The sequence below is a fragment of the Chelonia mydas genome, chromosome 6 (assembly GCF_015237465.2).
Source record: "Chelonia mydas isolate rCheMyd1 chromosome 6, rCheMyd1.pri.v2, whole genome shotgun sequence".
Lineage (NCBI taxonomy): Eukaryota > Metazoa > Chordata > Testudines > Cheloniidae > Chelonia > Chelonia mydas.
In genome coordinates this window covers 111,172,765-111,194,297 of record NC_051246.2, presented here as the reverse complement: position 1 = coordinate 111,194,297, position 21,533 = coordinate 111,172,765, and the positions used below count along the sequence as shown (strand labels likewise).

Sequence of the window (21,533 nt, the reverse complement as noted above, 5' to 3'; positions counted from 1 at the left end):
AGGTCATCCAGATCCTCCTGTATGATATCCCTGTCCTTCTCTAAATTGGCAATACCTCTCAGCTTTGTATCATCCACAGACTTTATTAGCCCACTCCCACTTTTTGTGCCGAGGTCAGTAATAAAAAGTTTAAATAAGATTGGTCCCAAAACCAATCCTTGAGGAAGTCCACTGGTAACCTCCCTCTCTAATGCAAGAAGGCCCCACCATAGCCTCATCCGGAGAGGATGAGGAGAATAGGACCACTGAGGGAGGGCCCGGGGCATCATCCCCCGTGGTGGAAGGGGGTCTCGGGGTGGGCACCTGCCCTTCCGCCCCAGCATCTGCTTGCACTTTGTGCACCAAGCCCGGTGCCATCGGTTCTGCCTGATGCTTGTCTGATGCGGCAACCGACAATTGGCGAGAAGGGGGCATCGGCATAACAGGCATGCCCCAGGCATTCCAGTAAGGCCATTGCGCTGGCCACTGACCCTGCTGCCAGGACAGCATCGCAGAGGTGGACACAGCCTCAGTAGCTCAGGCTTGATGGTGCTGTCTCAGCGAGAGGCTGAACTTCCCTGCCACAACACCCACAAGGGCCAAAACCATGATGTGGGTGGAAAGCTGAAGATCCTCAGCTTATGGTCATTAACAGGTACCTCTACTGCCCTGACAGAGAGGCAAGGGGCAGGAAGTTGGGTGCAACAATCACTAAGTCACCTGGCCCTCTGAGCTCCTTATCATGGGATCACTGAAGTTAGGCACCTATGTGCTATTTTTTCAGCATTTTCAACATACTAAAATCGGTTATTTTAAAAAAGTTTAGTACATATATATCTAAAACGATCAATTCACTAACAATGTAAAAATCCTAAACTGAAGATCTGGTTTTATGAGTTCTTTGAAGTACAGACCTGGAAGTGTGGACTGGACACACATTTGGCTAGCTGTCTGAAAAGAGGCTCCATAACCTTTACAAATTCAGATGGTTCAATGACATCTAAAATTTCCTCTAGTTCATTTAAAAACATGACTTCTTTTGGACTGTGAGTCTTTGGCCAGTATTTGAGCAGTGCCATCACCACCTGTAAAAAGAACGTTTGCAGGAAAAAAATTAATACACAATTTTCATAGCAACATTTTAAATATTTGACTTCCACCTTTGAACTAAAGTGGATTTCTAACAGGAATTGTCATCGTAAACAAGTATGTTTGTTACTGTACTAATGAGGTATAAGAAGTCTGGTTACCTACCTTGTACAGTAACTGGAGTTCTTTGAGATGTTTGATCCCTATGTATATTCCACTCAAGATACACATGTGTGCCATGCGCCTGAGACCAGAAGTTTTTTCGCTAGCAGTGTCTGTTTGTCCACGGCTACACCCTTGTCCTCCTCGAGCTCCAAACTGAGGATTTAAGGGGCGGTCTGGACTGTCTCTCTAATTCCTTCGCTACTGCAAATAAGCTTAGGATAACAATCCAAAACAGAGGGGAGGGAAGGCAGGGACCACACACCTTGAAGAACTCCAGTTACTGTACAAACACTTTCTTCTTTGAGTGATGGTCCTTATATATATTCCACTTGAGGTGACTCACAAGAAAGGTGTGAGGAACCCTGCTGTACTACAGATTGGAACAGCTCTGCTATGAAGGATGCATCTGCTGTAGAAGCTTGTACCAGGGTATGCACTGAGCTCTACAGATCTCCAGAAGAGGGACATCCTGAAATGGAGTGGAACCCAGGGCAGAGGGAGGGACTGAGTTCCCCTACAGCCTTACCAGAAAGACTAGAGAGAAGACCCCAAACACAAAGTGACAGAAGGACCATCAGGCCTGGACCAGGGCTGCCAACTTGGTGAAAACTCTGGCTTCCCCTGAAATGGGTGAGACTGAAGGTGACCCAGCCTGAGAACTGAGTCAAATGGCAAAAGAGGAAGTTACTTACATGTAAATGGAGGTTCTTTGAGATGGGTGGTCCCCATCTATATACCACAGTGGGTTATGCACATGCACCATGCGCCCAGAGTTGGAGAGTTTAAAAGTAGTGTCTGGCCCATGCATGCGCCCTGGCTTGCCTCATGCCTCCGACCAAGGAAATAAAGGGCGAGGCAGACCGACCACCTCTTCAGTTCCTTCTCCAGTTCGAATCAGACAAGATTCAAAGCAGAGGGCAAGGAGAGCAGGTAGTGGAATACAAATAGGGACCACACATCTTGAAGAACCTCCAGTTACAAGTAAGTAACCTCCTCTTCTTCTTTGAGTAATGGTCTCTATTGTATCCCACTGTGGGTAACTGACAAGCAGTAAATAAGTAGGAGGAGGGCTCGAGGATGTGGACAGCAGGGTTGAACAGAGAACCATCAATCCAAAGGAGGCAGCAGCAGCTGAGTCCTGTACTAGGACTTGCAAACATGTGGCTGGAGCTCCACATGGCTCCAGGAGGGATAACTCCTGAAGAGACACTACATTTGTTGCTTGAGCTCTAGTGGAGTGAGCTCATATCTCTGTGGGGGGAGGGAGGTTTAAGAGCTGACAGAGTAGAATGTAACCAGATATCCATTTGGAAATTCTCTGGGTGGAGATGGCATGCCCACTGATTCTCTCTGCTAGAGTGACTGACAAAGTCTCAGGGACTTCCTGACTGGTTTTGATCTCTGTTGGTAAAAGGCCAAGGCTCGAACATCGAGAGAGTGGAGTCTACATTTTTCTGCAGATGTGTGCAATATGGGGAAGAATAAAGGTAAGTGAATAGATTGGTTAAGGTGAAATTCCAAAACCACTTTAGGGATAAATTTGGGGTATAGGTGTAAAGAAACTATCTTCGTGGAACAGTGTATGGAGGGTCTGCCATCATTGCTCTGAGTTCACTAACCCTCCTCGCCAATGTGATGGCTCCAAGGAAGGTGACCTTCATGGAGAAGAGAAACATGGGGGCAAGTAGCTAATGGGGAGCCTGGTCAGTACCAAAAGAACAAGATTCATGTCCCATTGGGGCACAATCTTTTGAGGAGTGGGAAAGTTCTTATCCGGTCTTTCCAGAGTCAACTGGCTAGCGAGTGTGCAAAAATAGAGTAGCCTTCAGAAGGTGGAAGGAATGCACCGATCGCCACTAGGCAGACTTGCAAGGAGCAGAGGGAGAGACCGGATGTCTTCAAAAGATAGGATCTAGTCTAGAATGAGTGGAATATCCATAGCTTCTGGTAGAATGCCTCTTTGTTGTGTCCAGGACCAGAAGCATTTCCATTTAGCTAGGTAATCCTTTCTGCTATTGGAGAAGACGTCTCACATGGCTGAAGAGCATGTACGTTCTAGCTATGATGGCCATCCAAATACCATGCCCTGAGGTGGAGTGGTTGTGGATTAGGGTGTTTAATCCTCCCATTGCACTGGGTTAGGAGCTCGGGGAACTAAAACTGTCAGGGCCAAAAAGGGGTGATCAAGATGACTGTCACCCTGTTCCGCTGGAACTTGCGTAGCACTCATGGCAGAAGCGGCCGCGTAGGGAAGTATAGTTGAACTGGTCTGACCAGGAAAGGAGAGCATCACCTTGGAAGTTGCAGCCTATGGCTCCTCTGGAGCAACAAGTGATGCACTTCTTGTTGGCCTGGCAAGTGAATAGATCTCTTGTTGGGGTTCCCCAACACGTGAAAATGTCATGCACCACCATGTCGTGAAGTTCCCACTTGTGGTCAATTGCAAAACATTTGCTGAGGGAATCTGAGAGTGCATTCTGTGTCCCTGGAAGGTAGGCTGCAGACAGGGTGATTTGATTGTTGATGCACCAGTTCCAGAGATTGCCTGCTTCTGCACACAGGGAGGCAGATCTCACTCCCTTGCTTGCTGGTATAAAAGCCCATCATAATGTTGTCTGACATCAGGATGTGGTGAAAGCGAACAAATGGAAGAAAGGATTTGCATACCTTCCTTACTGCCCATAATTCCAGGACACTGATGTGCATTCTGTACTCTCAAAATGTCCAGGCTCCTTGTGCTGTGTGGTTGCCCATATAGGCTCCCCAACATAGCAGGGAAACATCCATAATGATTGTCTTGGCCAGTGAAGAGGGGAGAAAGAGAGCACCCATGCATGTGAGATGAGGATTTGTCCATCACAAGGAAGGACAGCGGGAATCTTGGCAGGAACTGTCAGTGTGAGATTCATGCAATGACAGCCGAGGGAGTGAACTGAATGTAGTCATACTCAAAGGTGGAGTCTTGCAAAGTGACATTTGTGTACAAAGCCATGTGGCCGAGTAGGGACAGACATGTTTTGACTGTTACCCAAGGGTTGCTCACAATGTGATCTATGATATCTTTCATGGTCTAGAAACTGTGAGCAAGTTCGCCCCTGTGGTGACAGAGTTCAAGGTTGCCCCAATGAAGTCCAAAGATTTCATGGGAGTAAAACCAGATTTTTTAACATTTACACTGACTCCCCAGGGAGGAAAAGAGGTGGAGCATCATACACGTCAATGTAGGGTTTCTGGCGAGATTTGGTGGTGAGGAGCCAGTCGTCAAGGTATGGGAAAGTGAGGAGGCCATGACATCTGACGTGAGCTGCTACCACTGAAAATACCTTGGTAAAGACTATGGAGGTGGTAGCTATTCTGAAGGATAGTACTGGAAATGATCAGAGCCCACCATAAATCTGAGAAATTGTCTGTGGGCAGAAGCCATGACCACATGCCATTTTTTCTAAAAATGGAATTATTGCTGCCTACATGGCTGAAATTTGAGTTTGTGAATGAAGTGGTTGAGGTGGCGGAGGTTAAGGATTGGTCTCCACCCAGCCTTCTTCTTGGATATGAGGAAACAGGTCAAGTAAAACCTGTAACCTAATACTGTGGAGGAAAATGCTCTATTGAACTCCTTATAGCAGCAAGGAGCACCTCCTGAGCGAGAATACTGTCATGAGAGTGGTCCCCAAAGAGGATTGGGGAAGGGCAGTTTCGGATGAAGTAGTGTTGCAAACTCAGTTGTATAGCCAGCACCCACGTGTCCATCATTATCACACTCCAGGTGCTGAAAAAGAGTGCTAGGCGATCCCCGGAGTACTGGAGTCAGGTGGTGTTGGGCTCAGTGAATCACAGTTCTCAAGCTCGCATCAAAAATATTACTGGGTTTGGGGGGTTGGATTGGGATGTTGAGGCCAATGTGGAAGGAACATGGAAGCAGGACTTTTCAGTCTTCTGCCTTTTATGCAGTGGTTTGTAGGGTCTCTGATGGTAGAAGCGTTGAGCTCTATACCTTGATGGGGCTGACTGGTGATGTAACTTCCTCTTAAGGGAAGGTGTGTATGCACCCAGTGATCAAAGGGTAGCCCTAGAGTCCTTTAGGGTGTATAGGGACTCATCCGTGTACTGATTGAAAAGGTGAGATTCATTGAAGGGGAGGTCCCCAATGGTATTCTGGACCTCCCAGCAGAACGCTGAGGCACAGAGCTAGGACTCCCTTTGCATAACAATGGTGGTAGCCATGCTCTGAGGAAGTATCGGCTGCCTTGAGTGCAGATTGGAGGGTGATTCTGGCTATTAATTTTTTCCTTCCTCCATTAGAGCTTGGAAATGAGAATGATCCTGCTGTGGGAGGCTGTTGGCAAATTCCTCAAACTTAGCATTGTTCAGGAAATCATATTTAGCCAATAGTGCTTGATAGTTGGCTATCGTGAACCGAAAATTGGAGGACAAGAAAACCTTCCTCCCCAATAGTTTTACATGTTTATCCTCCTCGCCTGCAGGAGTAGATCTGGGGTGGTGTTGCCTGGACCTTTCTGAAGTGGCCTGAACCACCACTGAGTTGGGAGCTGGATGAGAAAATAAGAATTCTGACCTCTCTCTCACATTGTTCTAGTGAGCTCCAATATGGCCTCATTTACAGGGAGGGCTATTCTTATAGGTCTAGAGGTGTGGAGGATGTCCAAGAGCTTGTGCTGGACTCCTGGACTCCTCTATTGGAATCTGAAGTTTCCTGGCAACTCTGCGGAGGTGGTCTTGGAACTGCCTGAAGTCACTGGGGGGGAAGGGGGAGATGCCAAAGTCACCACATCAGCTGAAAATGATGATTGTAGTCCGGCCAGTTCCAGTGGAACCGCTGGAACCGGAGCGTAGTACTCCTGCTTTTCAACTGGATCTGGGGGTAAATGTGATCCTTCCTTGAAGGGAAGGCAGGTAGCAACTCCCTGGTGGATCAGATAGATTCTGAAGGTTGTTACTCATCCCATGATCCCCAATATGGTCAGTAGGAGGGGTTGACAGGTAGTTGTGGGGGTCCCAATGGCATGGGATACCAGTGACTCCAAGTTGGGTGAGGCAGTGGTTGGTCCCACGGCTGTGCAGATCTCCTGGGAAATGGGTAAGGATGGTATGGGAGGAGCAATTCCTCTAATGATTCCGAATCTCCTGAGGAAAAGGCTGACTTGGGTTCCAGTGGTGGTACTGCCAGTGCCATTGGAGAGGTGTACATTGTGTACGGAGAGGAGGGAATGGGGTAACAGGCTCCGCCCTGTAGGCAACTCCCTGAAAACAGAGGTTCCCAATGAAGGAGGGGATTCTGGATCCAGGCGGGCAAAAATGTCCTGTGTGACCATGGATCCATATCTCCCAGGTGTCAGGACTCTTTCTGTCCAGGCTACTGGTGCCAGCAATGCTGACTGCATCCAAAGGTAATCAGACTTTGCTGGTGCAGGAGGGTCCCAGGTCTTGTGAGGAGCTGGGGGATGGTGGTACCAATGGAGCACAGTCCAGAGCTGGCAGAGCTCAATGTTTCGGAGCTTTCTTCTTGTGCCTATGGGACCAAGGACATACTAAGTCCTCATAGGCTGAATGGGTGGATTTGCTTGCAGGCATGTCTGATTTCTTTGAAGCGGACTTAGAGGAAGACTTAGTCCCATGCTTATGGGAATGCTTCCTGACTAGGCCCTGTGGTGTGGTGGATTCTCTGGCACTGAAGTCAGACTCAGCAGCAGGAGGCACATTCCTTGCTGATTCAGGCCAATGTACAGAACAGATTTTGATCAGATTGCAGCCATGATCTCCATGAGATACTTGCAGAGACAAAGTGCCTGTCCTTCTAGGGTATGGCTGGGAGACGACTGGCAAATACTACACCAAGCCATGAGGTGAGTTTCTTCCAGGCAGTAGAGGCAGTGCTGATGGTCGTCGCTGACTGAGAAGGATCATGGGCAAGAGGCACAGAGTCTGAAGCCTGGAGTTCTAGGCATAGTCTGATACTCAAGTGGAGTACGGGATGGTGGTAGGTTCCCCTGTAGCCTAATCTGTGAAAGATACTAAAAACTACTAAATCTATAAAAGTTATTAAAAACTATTAAAACTATTAACTATTTAATTTATATTGTTTTTCAGAACGACGTCAAAGCTGAGGACACTAAAGGTTTTGATCTGGACCATGCAGCTGTGAAAAGGAGACCTGAAGAGGTGGTTGGTTCACCCTGCCCTTTATTGCCATGGTCGAAGGCACAAGGCAAGCAAGGACACATGTGCGGACAAACAGACACTACTTTCAAATTCTCTGACTCCAGGCACATGGTGCACACATGTAACCCCGAGGTGGAAAACAACAGGGACCATCGCTCAAGGAAGAAGGGGACCATAGGCAGACCAGGTCAGCAGGACTAAAGAGAAAAAACACTGCACGTAGCCACAAGGCAGCAGAGCAGTTGGCAAGTAATTTTTCCACGAGGGGGAGGGAGAGGACGAGGATGAGAGGGTCCTGACAGGCTGGGGTCAGACTACGAACTCATCGAACAATCCATCAGGAATCTCCTAAAACTGCACTCTTGTGGATTGATAGTCTTGGTGAGAGGAGGGACAGATATTACACTTGGAGGGGGTATGAGCTTTCCTGGGGCAAAACAAGCAAGCATCATGGTCGTTGCTTACCAGGAAGACCCGGGAGCAGACCACGCGGATCTTGAATTCTGAGGTCTTGGGCATACTAGGCATCCCATACAGCGGTTAGGGGGCACCTCAGGCCCCTGGACCCTAAAACTAACTCTACACTTTTAAACTTATCTAAGAACAGGTAAAACTATTTACATTAGACAAAGAATGCTCAATAAAGCTGTGGACACTGAAGGGTTAGGATTCAGACTATGGGTGGTAGAAAGGTACTGGACTAGTGGTCATTCCACACATCCCCTAACAACCTCGGAGCACAAGGAGGAAAAAGGTGCAGGCATGGACCAACAGACACCACTAGCGAAAAATCTGGTCTCAGGCACATAAACCACATGTACACATTGAGTGGACTACACATAGAGACCATCACTTGAAGAAGAACCAAAAGGATTCTTGTCCCAAACAATCAGCGATCAGGCATGTTGCTGCATCATAGAAATTACTATTTCCAGACTAACACTTGTTACTCAGCTGTGAAGGTTAAAAAGTGCTACTCCAAACATGAACAGTTACAGACATTTAAAAGAATAGTGTGAAAGTCATCATCTAAGGATAAAGTAAGTAATTCTGATGCCAAACAATCATTAACACACCCATAAGCTGGAAATTGCTGTCTGTGCAATACTAACATAACTCTGGCTCCAATCTTTGCTTTTTTGTTGCTTTCATATGTAGGACTTGATCCTGAAAACCCTTACTCATGCAATTCCAGGTTTGCAAGATGAGGCCTCTAAATTGTAAAATGTTATTTTTGGATAAAAGACATAAGAAGTTCACAGATGACTACTATGAATATATATGTGACTTTTCATTGCTAAAACTGATACAACTGTATTATTATCACCACCATCTCTTATCTTCCTTTCATCATACTTATCAAAGGTTTAGGCAGGGCACAAAACATGTAAGATAAAAAACCATACAATTTTGAAAATACTGGGTTTTTGGGGGAAGACTATACACATAAAAACTGAATTGTTAATACTTATAGAATTGTTGTCACATCAATTATATCAGCTCTTGTAATAGTTACAAGCACCTTCTAAAACTTAAAAGAGTCTCAAAGAACAGGAATAATGGCTTTCTGCATGTTGCTTCACTTACGAATGGCATGATGTAAGGCAGTTTGCTCAAGCCTTTTTGATGAAGAGTAAGGCATTCTAGTGGTTTTGATCACTAAATAACGAGGTGAATGCTTTTATTATGGATGAAGATTTTTTCCAATGTTTCTGTCTCCAATCAATAAAGAGGCACAGTTCAGATTTTTTCAGTCTGTGGCAGTGTGTCAATGAATAATGTATTAAGTTTGGTGTCAGAAATTATTTTCTTAATATTAGCTAAGGGTTTTCATATTATTAGATGTTTGTTTTCAACTAATGTGTAATTATAAATGACTGGAATAGCATTCCTCAACGTTAAATGTTAGATAATCTCTTCGGGAATTTCCACCTTTTTTTTTTTTTTTTTTTTTTAATAAGTAATAAGTTTCTACATTTGTGTTTTGTAATTTAATATAAAAAAAGTATGGCAGTGTGTGTGAGGTGGAAGGAGAGGAGCAACACAATTTTTTTGCCTGTGTGACAGAGAATAGGGTCACGGCAACTCTAATTAATTAATTCTAGAGTAGACCTTATTAAGAAGAGCTTTTCTTAACTGATAGGCTGAGGAGAACTAAGACTAATTAGGCCATCAGACAGATGATACAAAAGGCACAAGAAAGAGGTGGGAAAAGAGGGAAGGAGAACGAGAGAGGGAGAGAAATCACTCTCCCTTGCTTGCCTCAGGTGCAGAGGGCTTCCTAAGACTGTAGGGGTGAGGCTATATAGTGCAAAAGGGTGGTGAAAAATAATATTGTAAATAAACTGCACCAGGTGTTTTACCAGCAAAAAGGTCTGAAAGCTGTTTGTGGACTTCAACGGAGGCAGGAGCGAGTGGGCCCTGCCACAGGATAGCACCCTAGAAACAACTACTCCTTTGCCACCCTCTATCTGGGAGTTGGATGGTGTCACTGCTTTGGTGCCTCTCTGCCAATGCATTATTTCCAGCTGTTGATCAATGAATCTGCACCAAGGGACTGAAACATTGACAGGGATCCTGCAGCAACACAGCTTCCTGTAATTTATCAATCTCTGCTTTTCTTATTTTCAGATACTAATGACAAACACACCTGTGCCTCATTTAAAAACTTGCTTTCTTCCCCCTCTGCCCTTTATTTCATTCTGCATATTTTGACCTTTTTTTAAAAATAAATAGCAAATTTAAAATGTTTTTATCTTCTCCACTTATCTTTTTCTCATCAGATTTCTCTCCTCTGCTATCCCCTATTCTTATCTAAGTTTATTTCTTTTTCACTCTAGTATATTTTGCCATTTTGCACTGCATTTAGTTTTATCAGTATATATTTTAACTTCATTTCTTCACAACATTCTTTTTATCCTGTGCATATATTCTTTGGGTCTCTCCCCTTCCCTTTCTGTGTCACAGTCCCCTCTCCAGTTCCACCTCTCCTTTCCCTTCTATCTTTAGTTTCCCTCTCCAGTTCCTGCTGCAATTAGATAATAGTAGCAAATACTATGTGGAAGTATTCTGCATATGGATAAAAATGCCCAATACTTCTCTCCCAGGAAATGCCTCAAATTAAAACCTATTTCTAAATGTTAAGAAAACCATTTGTGTGTGCTGAGATTGCGTGGCCAAAAAAACATGAGCCTCTAGGGGGAAAATAACTTTTGACAAATGCTGACAAATAATATTTGACAAACATCTTTAAGCTTGTACTGACCGAAGTATCAGAAAATATTTATACTAAATTTTAAGAATAAAAATTTGCCAATTGTTTATTTCAAGCAAAAGTTAAGAGAGTAGACCTCTCTTGAGCTGAGCCTAGCAGCTGAGCCAAATTGCCTGAAGATTTTTAGTGTGGTTAAATATTCACTAGAGAGATAGTGTATGCACCATAGATTGTTAGTATTATATAAAATTGGGACATTACTATTAGTGTGGATGGAGTAATATCTTCTTTCATAATTGACATACATAACAGAAAAAACAGGTGTTTTTGTACTGTACAATGAGTAAAATACGGTTACCCACCTTTTGTAACTGTTGTTCTTCGAGATGTGTTGCTCATGTCCATTCCATTGTAGGTGTGTGCGCGGTTGGAGACTTTTGCCTTAGTGGTAACTGTAGGGCCGACTATGGTGCCCATTGGAGTGCCACACTCATGCTATGATATATCAGGCACTGCCGGCCCTGCGCCCTCTCAGTTCCTTCTTGCCGACAACTCCGACAGAGGGGCAGGAGGGCAGGTAATGGAATGGACATGAGCAACACATCTCAAAGAACAGCAATTACAAAAGGTGGGTAAACATTTTTTCTTCTTCAAGTGCAGACTCATGGTGATTCCATTGTAGGTGACTCACAAGCAGAATCCATGGAGGTGGGGTGAGAGTTCACAAGATTGCAGACTGGAGTACTGCTCTGCCGAAACCAGCATCATCTTGAGCTTGCTGGGTCAGCACATAGTGCAAAGCAAAAGTGAATGGACGACCAGGTTGAGGCATGGCAAATTTCCGGGATCAGTACCTGAGCAAGGAAGGCTGCTGATGACACCTGTGCCCTATTCAAGTGAGCTGTCATGATCGCCAGCAGGGGCATTTTTGCCAGTTCATAGCAGTAGCAGATGCAGGCCGTGATCCAGGATGAGATTCTCTGGGTAGACACTAGGGAACCCTTCATTCTGTCAGCAACAAACAATTGCGTAGACCTACGGAACAGCTTTGTTCTATCTACGTAGAAGGCTAGTGCCTGTCTGACATCCAGGGCATGTATTCCACATCCGTTGTATGAAGCTTTCGACAAGGGCCCAGTAGGTATATGTCTTGATCAGCATGGGACACGACCTTGGACAGAAAAGCCGGGTGTGGATGCAGCTGGACCTTGTCCTTATAGAAGATCATATAAGGAGGTTCCGACATGAGTGCCCTGATCTTGGACACCCTACATGCTGAAGTTATGGTGACCAAAAAGGAGACCTTCCAGGAGAGAAGCAGGAGGGAGCAGGAAGCCAAGGGCTCAAAGAGGGGCCCCCAATAGCCTTGACAATACAAGATTCAGGTCCCAAGGAGTGACCAGGTCTCGGACAGGCGGGTAAAGGCACTCCAGACCTTTCAGGAACCATGCCTTGAAACAAAGGGCAGAAGGCCGAAATGGCCGCCAGGTGTACCTTGACCAAAGATAGCGACAGATCCTGGAGCTTCAGGTGCAGCAAATAGACCAGGATGTCCTGCAGTGGGGCCTCTTCTGGACGAATACAGCAATCCGAGGCCCAACACAAGAACCGTTTCCACTTTGCCACGTAGGTAGCCCTGGTGGAGAGTTTTCTGCTGCCCAGCAGGACCTGCTGGACACCCGCAGAACACTGCCATTCTTTCCCACTTAGCCACGCAGTAGCCAGGCCCTCAAGTGCAGCACCACCATGTTTGGATGCAATAGATTGCTGTGGTTCTGGGACAGATCTGGCTGAAGAGGCAGCTGCAGTGGGATGGCTGCCGAAAGACTCAGCAGCATGCCGACCCAGTGTTGACAAGGCCATGCTGGGGCTATGAGGATGACCATCGCTTTGTCTTGCTTCACCTTTAGCAAGATCCTGTGGATTAACGATATTGGCGGGAAGGTGTATAGCAGCGCTCCCAACCATGGGATCAGAAAGGCATCCGACAGGGAGCCCTTGTCCCTATCCTGCAGAGAACAGAACACATGGGACTTTCTGTTCTGCCTGGACACGAACAGGTCCACCTGGGGAATTTCCCACCTGTGGAAAACTAGGCTGATCATCTCCGGATGGAGCGACCATTCGTGGCATCACGAGAAGGTCCTGCTGAGGTGATCTGCCAGGATGTTCTTGGTTCTGGGCAGGTGGGCGGCTACTAAAAGAATGGCATGCAGCACACACAAGTCTCAGAGGCTGAGTGCTTCCTGACAAAGGGCCAAAGACCTGGCACCACCCTGCCTGTTGATGTAATACATCGCGAGAGTATTATCTGTCAGGACCTGCACCAGGTGGAGGTGCCTTCCAGGTGGAGCAAGAAAGCCTGGCAGGCCAGGCGAACCGCTGAGATCCCTGACATTGATATGAAGAGCTAGGTCATGTTGTAGCCAGTGGCCCCGGGTGTTTGAGCTCACCCAGATAAGCTCCACAACCCAGATCCGACGCATCTGAGACCAGGGTGAGCGACAGAGATGGGGTCACGAAGGGGACTCCTTGCAGTACTGACTTGTGATCCTGCCACCAGTCCAGAGACAAGAGGACATAGCTCAGCACTGTGGCCACTCGGTCCAGAGGGTGCCTGCTGGGAATGTAGACCAAGGCCAGTCATGCTTGCAGAGACCTTAGATGAAGCAGGGCATGGTTGACCATGTATGTTCATGCGGCCATGTGGCCTATAAGTCATAGGAACATGTGTGCTGTGGTGAGCGGTTGGCTCTTTATGAGGGAAATCAAGTCAATCATGGCCTGAAAACGTGCTTCCAGCAGGAAGGCCCTGTCCTGAATAGAGTCGAGAACCACTCCAATAAACTCTATGTGTTGGACTGACGTTAATGTGGATTTTTCTGTATTTATTAACAGGCCCAGGTCACTGCAGGTGGAGCGCACCAAATCAAGGTTCCTTTGCATCTGCTCCAGAGACCTGCCCTTGATGACGCAGTTGTTGAGATATGGGAAAATCTGGACCCCTCAATTCCTCAGGTAAGCTGCCACTGGCGCTACGCATTTTGTGAACACCCTGGGGCCCAGGACAGGCCAAAGGGTAGTTCTGTGAACTGGAAGTGGTGCCCAGCCACTGTGAAACACAGGAAACGCCTGTGTCCTGGCAATATGGAGACATGAAAGTAAGTGTCCTTTAAGACGAGATCGGCATACCAGTCCTCTGGATCCAGGGAAGGGATGATGGACACCATGCAGAACTTCAACTTGTTGAGAGACTTGTAGGGGCCCCGCAGGCCCAGAATGGGTCTGAGGCCCCCTTTCACCTCCGGGATTAGGAAGTAGCGGGAGTAGAATGTAGCCCTGAGGGACTATGTCCAGGACCCAGTAGTCCAACTTAGCCTCCGACCAGGCCAAGCGGTAGGGGAAAAGGTGGTTGAGGAAAAGACGGGAAGATCTGGGCAGTTGACTGGCGAGTCATTCCCGAGCGCACCCTCAAAATGAGCGCTTTTGGCTCCCTTGATGCTTCTCTGGGCCAGGCTGTGCAGGAGACCGCGACGACGAAGAGCAGTGGTGGCTAAACCTGACATCCAGTTTCCTTGCAAGCCCTTGTTTAAAATGCCACTGTCGAGTTGGCGGAAAAGGCCGTAACGGCTGTCTCGATGCCTGAGGAGTGTGCATCCCCAGAGAACAGAGGGTCGCGCGCGTCCTTCAGGCCGTGCAGACGCACATTCGTTTGGTCAGAGAACAGGCCGTCACCGTCAAACGGGAGGTCCTGAATAGAGGCCTGCATCTCCTGGAGCCAGGAACTGCGCCACATGACCACCGCCAAGGTAACCACCCAGGCAGCTGAACTGTCCATGTCCCAAGCCATTTGGAGGGAGCATCAAGCAGCTGCAGTCCCCTCCTCCGTCGACCAGGGTCACGAACTCCTGGACCATCTCCTGGGACATGAAGTCCTTGAACTTGAGGAGAGAGTCCCACAAGTTGAAGTTATAGTGACCGAAAGGGGCCGGGTGGTTCGCCACCCAAAACTGGAGGCTGGTTGTAGAATAAATTTTGTGACCAAGCAAATCCAGCCTCTTGACCTCCTTATTTTTAGGGGTGGAATTGGTGGGCTGATGCGACCAATGATCCCGGTTGCAGGTGGGTGTACAAGTAATCGAACCCCTTTGCAGGGACAAAATACTTCTTTTCTTCCCCTCTTAGAGGTGGGCGAGATGGATGACTGGGTTTGCTAGGTGGTTTTGGCAATGTTAAGGACCCCCTTGCGTACTGGGAGCGCGACGCAGGCTGGGGTGGACGCCAAGAGCACATTAAACAATGTGTCCATCTGCTCCTCTATCTCCTCCACCTAGAGGCCCAAGTTAGAAACGACTCTGCAGAGCAGCGCCTGAGGCTCCCTAAAATCATCTGGAGGGCTAGCTTGACGGGCCCGCCACCACCTCATCCAGAGAGGAGGAGGATGATTGGACGATTGAGAGAGGTCCGGCAATGTCCTCACATGTCGGAGAGGGCGGCTTTGGGGTGGGTACCAGCTCCTCACTTGCAGCAGCTGCCGGAGCATCCTGCACCCAACCCAGTGCCATGGATGCCAACTTCGGCCTGTCTGACGTGGTGACCAAGGGTTGGCAGGAGTGGAGCAACAGCGTGACGCGAACGCCCCAGGCATTCCAATAAAGCCATTGGGTTGGCCTCTGGCCCTGCTGCCAGGTTAGAACTGATACTTCGGATGCGCCCTCTGGAGCCCAATCACGATGGTGTCTAGGCAAGGGGCTGAACTGCGCCTTCCAAACAGGAGAAGTTGTCACACTCCGGTGACCAAGGTGGGACTGTGGAGGCTTGGGTCTGGCAGCTTACCGTTGCCAGGAACAGTCTGACCGATGCCAGGAGTAGGGCGAGTGGTGCTGTATTGGGGAGTGATCAGGAGGTGTTGGCGATGGCGACCAAAAACACGACGAAGACCAGTGCCGGGGAGATCTTTGACACCTGAGCAAGCTCCAGTGAGAAGACAGGAATTGGGAGCGTCACACATACTGGGCTGACGCAGAGACCAAGAACGTGGTGACCTAGGGCTCTGTCTTGGCTCTGGAGACCGGTGACGATCGCTTGTTTTGTGCGAGGCCTTGCTGGCGGGCTTGCACTCACAGAGAGCCTTACCCGGTTCCATTTCTGCCTGCGGTGACACCTGCAGTGGAGGCACTCTTAGCTCTCCAGGAACTGGGGGCTCAGAGGGCGTCAACTGCGCCGTCGGTTTGGGCCCCTTACTGTTCCCTGAAGTTGGTGGCAGGTTCTTTCCAGGGGATGAACTCCCCAGGGCTCAGCCCTTTTGCGGGTCCAGAGTGGGTGTAAGGCCTGAGCCAGGTCCTTTGCCCAGTGCCCCTTGGTCGGGCTTGCTTGGTGCCATCTTCTTCTTTGTCATTGGGGATCGGTGCCAGTTGAAGCCTGGTGCCAGGGTGCACTATGCACCATAGTTGACACGCTGGGTGCTGGTTTGGGCTGTGCCTGCTCCAAACCTGGGCGTTAGGAAACACTGCATCAGGAGGGCCTTGAGGCATATGTCGCGCTCTCTTTGTGTCCAAGGATGAAAGTTCTGGCAGATGCGACAGCGCTCCTTTATGTGGGATTCCCTGAGGAACTGTAGACAACTCTTGTCTGGGTCACTAACAGGCATAGGCCTGTTACACGAAGAGCAGGGCTTGAAACCTGGAGGCCGGGGCATGCCTCGCCTGAGACAAAGTCCCCTCTGGGACACTATCTAACTAAACACTTAACAGCTAACGAACAATGATTAAACTATTTATAGCTGGAAGCACAAGGCTAAGATAGAAGAGAAACCTCTGATCGCCTGGGAAACAAAGGACAGAGGTGCTCTGACTGACCACCACAGGTAGTAGGAAGGAACTGAGAGGACACAGGGCTGGCAGCACCTGATATACCGTGGCATGAGTGTGGCACTCCAGAGAGTGCCACAGCTGGCCCTATTGGAACCGCTAAGGCCAAAGTCTCTCACGACCGCGCACGTGGCTGTGCGCACACCTATAATGGAATCGACATGAGCAAGCACTTGAAGAACAATAAAAAATTAGCAGTTTTTTTAAAATAATCATCTTTTAAAATATAAATATGTACAGGTAATGTATATGTATAGATATAATTTTAAAAGCTGTGAGAATCTTTAACATTAGCCATTCTATCAGATAGATAATTTTCCTTTACCTTATTAGGGAAATGAAATAATAGTTCACATTTTTCAGAAGGGGAGGGAAGAAAAAAGCAGAGAGATATGGGTGGAAGGAGAAATATGTATATAAATTAGAAGCTAAAACTAATGAAAATATATGGATTGTCAGAACAAGTAAAATGATAGTTCAGCATTATACATAGAGAACTGCATACATTTTTAACTCAGAAACTGAATGGTCATAATATGCAATAATGTCCTTAGTGCAGCCTTGTAAATTATGAAAATTTACTATCAGGTGCAAAATCTACTTGCCCATCTTCACCATGATTATAATGGGAGGAAATTTTTATTTCCTTCAGGTGAGTGAGCAACTAGAATTCAACGTTGATTTAGCACATATAATAATCATGTGAGGTGATCAAAATGCTAAGCTTTCTAAAATGAATATGCATTCTTGTCAGATATTTATTTTGATTAATCAGTTGTTTTAGATATGCTAATTTTACTAATGGTCATTGGCTGAGTGACGTAAAAATTGCTCACTGTACCATTATTGGAAAAAAACCAACTATATCATCTTAGTGAGCAGCTCATTCCAGGGATCAAACAATTTTTAAAAAATACACTTTATTAATTAGAAGTTTAAAGAACTTTGCTCTCAATAATAAAATCAATCTATTACTTTGGAATGATTTTTAGGTGTAACAAACATTATAAACAGTGCAAATCAAAACGTTATTAATGCTTCAAAATGAATATGATAAAACAGTAAAATAAACTTACTGGTTCAGTAAGCGTGCTGTCCTTTTCTAAAAATTGAACTACACAGTATGCCAACTAAATAAAAAAAGATAAAGTATATATTAACAGTTAAACCAAAGTATTTCAATGTAAGCATATGCCACACACAAATTTTAACATTAAAAATTGAGAATAGTTCCAAATTCACGTAAAAACACCTTCATCTATTACATGTAGTAAAAATATTTGAATAATTTTTATTCCTTTATTTTTCAGACACACTTTAAACAGCAATGGTACATCATACTTTCAAAGTATCAAATAATATTTTCTGAGTTACAGTAGATCTTTAATGATGTTTTGACAATATTTAACTTGACTAATATCCCACTACTATTTTCACATTCTTTTCTGCTGGCTTATGAACATACTCAGTCTCATGATTGTTTAAAAAATTAAGTTCCTTAATGTTGTTCCTTGAAAAAAGCCAAGACATCTTTATAATCTCAAACTTTATATTTTTTTGCCTCACAAAAAGAAAGATCTTATCAGTAATTATCTTTACTGTAATTTCCTCTTCCCAGTAACTGAATGTGGTACTTCCACTTATCAGAAATCACGGAGATAAAAATACTGGGTCTTTCCAAAATATACAAAGGAGCCAATACCTCTCCTGTACAACCAACCATGGTTCTTTCTACAAAAACATACAACCCTAAAAATATGAGGGGAGGAGGGTAGTATCAAGATGCGGGAAGTGAAAACTGATAAAGATGCCAATAAGTAATTCTCTCTTGTTGAAGGTCTCCTTTATCCCCATCCTATAATGAACCAGAGTGCACAGATGTGGCAACTAGTGCCAACTTAGAAAGAAGGCTTACCTCAAGTTGCTGCCTAAAAATGCTCTGTCCATATATGGCCTCTTCCTCTGAGAAGAGATTGACTTTATAGTAACACCCAAATGTGATAAGTACTGACCAGGAAGCAGCTCTACAGATTTCTTGGACAGATGCCTCAGTCCTTTCTACTCAAGATACACTGTAGGCCTCTGCTCAAATGCCCTGTTATTTCCTGTGCAGGAGTTATCTTGTCATCTTGTAAATTAGGCAAATATTTTAAAGCCAACTTCTAGTACTGATGTGTTCGAGGAACCTCTTTCCTTTGTTAGGGCCCTTGACATACAGAAATAACTGCTTGTTGAACTCTGAAGCTTTTAGTGTACTGCACATGTCCAAAGCATGAAGTTTCTGCTTTCACAGATGTCGTGGTTCAGGGGAAAAAGCTTATTAATATGCATCTCTGAGTTAGGTTAGGAACGAACAAACACAACCTCCAGAAAAACATTACATAAGGAGGATCAAAGAGATTAATTTACCAACCCTCCTAGTAACTTTTCCAACTAAAAGGGTTTTTTCACCAAGAGGGAGGAAACAACAGCTTGCAGCAGTCAAAACCCACAGGGATTTATCCTCACCTGGAGAAACAAAGTTTAAAACTGCTTTTCCCCAGTAGATTGTAAGGCTGGACAGTGAAGCTTTCTGAGATTTAAACAATTTAGATACAAAGGTGAGACCCTGGCTCATTCCTATCCATTGGTCCCTGATTATGGAAAGAGCAGACGTGGACTCAAAAATCTATTAAAGTCCCCCCAAGCTCTTAGCAGAACATCAACTTTTAAACTGTTTCTAGAGCCTGATATATGTCCTCCTGTGAAACCCTTTTAGCACCTTAGATTTTCAACCAGTTCCTTTTGTCAAGAACCTGTGATGTTCACTCTGAAGGCAGTAACACTAAGTTACCTTTGGATGAAGCAGAGTCAACCTTATTGACAGCTTCCAACACGGAGAGCCAGATTCATAAGGTCTCAGAAGAGTGTCATAAAAAAAGACTCTTCTATATGCGCGACTGGATTTTGCAAGTCTCAGCAATGGATGGAATGTCGTCGCCCAAGTCTCTCCCCCAATACACTGAAAAAACATCCAAACCAATGGGTTGGGTCACTGAAAGAAAACCTGGATATTTTTTTTGCTGAGTTTCTGGTTGCAGACCAATCCACTGATGGATGACTCTGATGCCGAGGAATGAACTGGAACATCTTCAGCTTCAGGCTCTTCCAGGGTCAGCTTCTGCCGGCTGGCACAATCCACCCAGACATTGTCTTTATCCTGTAAATTAACTACTCTGATGGAAGCCTGTAATTTCCATCCAATGCAAAAGCCCAGTGCTTCTGAAAGCAGAATCAAACTTTCAGAGTGTTCTGTTGCACTGTACATGAAGCCTCAAACAATTGATTTCAAGCCTGGAACCTGACGGGTATGAGATTCGACAGTTTGGAGAACTCAGAAAGAACCCTTCTACCCTGTAGGCAAAGACTAGAGGCATACCCGAGCCTAAATCCCAAAAGAGATTGCTTTCTGTACTCCAGATAATAAGCATACAGCTGATGGAATTAGGAGAAGGTCTTCTGATCAACTAACATGTTTCCACTTTGCTAGAAAGAAAATGGTCAATCTTTAATCAAGTCACTCACAGGGATGCCTAGAAAAAAAAGGGCTGGGAAACAAGGCATGTGAAGGGACAGGTGGAGTGATCAGTTGAGGCAACATGATGTGAAGAACAGCCCCGATAATGCCCTCTAGCTAAAACTTAACCCCCCCACCCCAAAAAAGGCATACACTCCAGTTGATGACTGAAGAGAGTCTATGTTTTGTTTTTGTGGTGAGATTTTTGTCCTCTGTAGCCAATGAGCACAAGAAAGCCTTCCTATCGGACAAAGGCAGATGAAAGAGGCAGAGACTGGATATTTTCTTGTTACTGAAGAACAACTGTTGGCAGTTCAAAGTCTCCCTGGCTGAGAGCAGATCACAGGAAGATGAATGGAGGCTGAAGCCCAAAAGACTGAAGGAAAATGATGGGGATAGAACCATGTCTCCAACTGGGATCCTGGTTATACAACAAAGGAGCAGAGTGGGGATGGCAAAGGAAAAGGCTGATCTCGCGTGCACCCGACCTAAGACATTGTTGAACAACTGGGAAACCTCAGTGCCTCACCATAGGTTGAATGGGAAGGAGGCCTGGAAGTGAGTGTTTCCCCCACAGAAGTTTTGGCTTGGCCCTGAAGCTGGTTGCTTAAGAGTCTTTGCTGTCTTTTTTTTTTTTTTTTTTTTTTTTGGGGGGGGGGGGGGGGGGGCGGGGGAGAGAGAAGGGGGAGCTGAAAAGGACAAATGAAGTAAAGGGTTGAGGCATAGATTCTGTGCTCCCTGGAAGTAATAAAAAGGAGGAAGAGAGGAAGGGAGGTTGTGACTTAAGTATCAATTTAAACCAGTAGAACTGTTCCAAGGTGCATGCAATTTGTTTGAATTGGACTCATTGGATAAGAGAGTCAGGTGTCTCTTATAAAAAATTGTCAATATACAATTTCTCATATAATACAGATATGGAATGCTCTGAATTCCCTGGGAACTGGGTTGCAGCTGGAGAAAAGAAACATACGGTCTCTAGAGAACATGAGGAAGATAAGCCAACGAAGGCTAATTTTAAACATATTTTATATGTAGGTGGAAAGAAAAAAATTCACACATTAACTGAAAGAATTAAATTAGTTAAAACAATTAAAAAAAAAGCAAATTCTAGAATGCATTACCTTCAAATATTATACTTAAAGATTAAGGGATGAGTTTTGGTGGTTTTATCCTAATCTTCATTGTGTATATTACAAAAACATTATACAAATGTGTCCCAATGGCACTTTTTGATCATGGTCCAGCATTGAAGTAATGTCAGAACAAGGTGTTACAAAGTCAGGACTCATGTTCATTGGGAGCAGTGTGGGGAACACTACATAGCACCTGTAAACCAATCCTATTTAGTCCTTCGCTTTCATAATAATTAAGTTCCGTCAAAAGATCAATGAAATACATGAAGGATTTGAGACAAATGTCAAAGCATGGATTTACTGTAAATTCCTTATTTCTTGGTTTTTGTCACATCCCTGACAAACAG

The 21,533-nt window shown here is 45.6% G+C and overlaps 1 protein-coding gene and 1 long non-coding RNA gene across 9 annotated transcripts in view; one reads left to right on the top strand and one right to left on the bottom strand.

The window, feature by feature from the left end:
* The window catches only part of PPP2R5C (protein phosphatase 2 regulatory subunit B'gamma), a 194,323-nt gene that overhangs the window by 37,150 nt on the left and 135,640 nt on the right, over positions 1–21,533 (bottom strand). For all 5 annotated transcript variants that reach the window (XM_037900956.2, XM_043548548.1, XM_037900954.2 and 2 more), the window contains 2 exons: positions 17,574–17,627; positions 894–1,064 (listed from right to left, as the gene is read on the bottom strand). In XM_037900956.2, coding sequence (XP_037756884.1) covers positions 894–1,064; positions 17,574–17,627 — 225 coding nt within the window. The remainder of the gene's footprint in view (positions 1–893; positions 1,065–17,573; positions 17,628–21,533) is intronic.
* The window catches only part of LOC119566466, a 47,764-nt gene continuing 27,288 nt past the window's right edge, over positions 1,058–21,533 (top strand). For 3 of the 4 annotated variants that reach the window (XR_006291509.1, XR_006291508.1, XR_006291506.1), the window contains exon 1: positions 1,058–8,453. This is a non-coding gene — a long non-coding RNA (uncharacterized LOC119566466). The remainder of the gene's footprint in view (positions 8,454–21,533) is intronic. The other variant, XR_006291507.1, reaches the window with a different exon arrangement.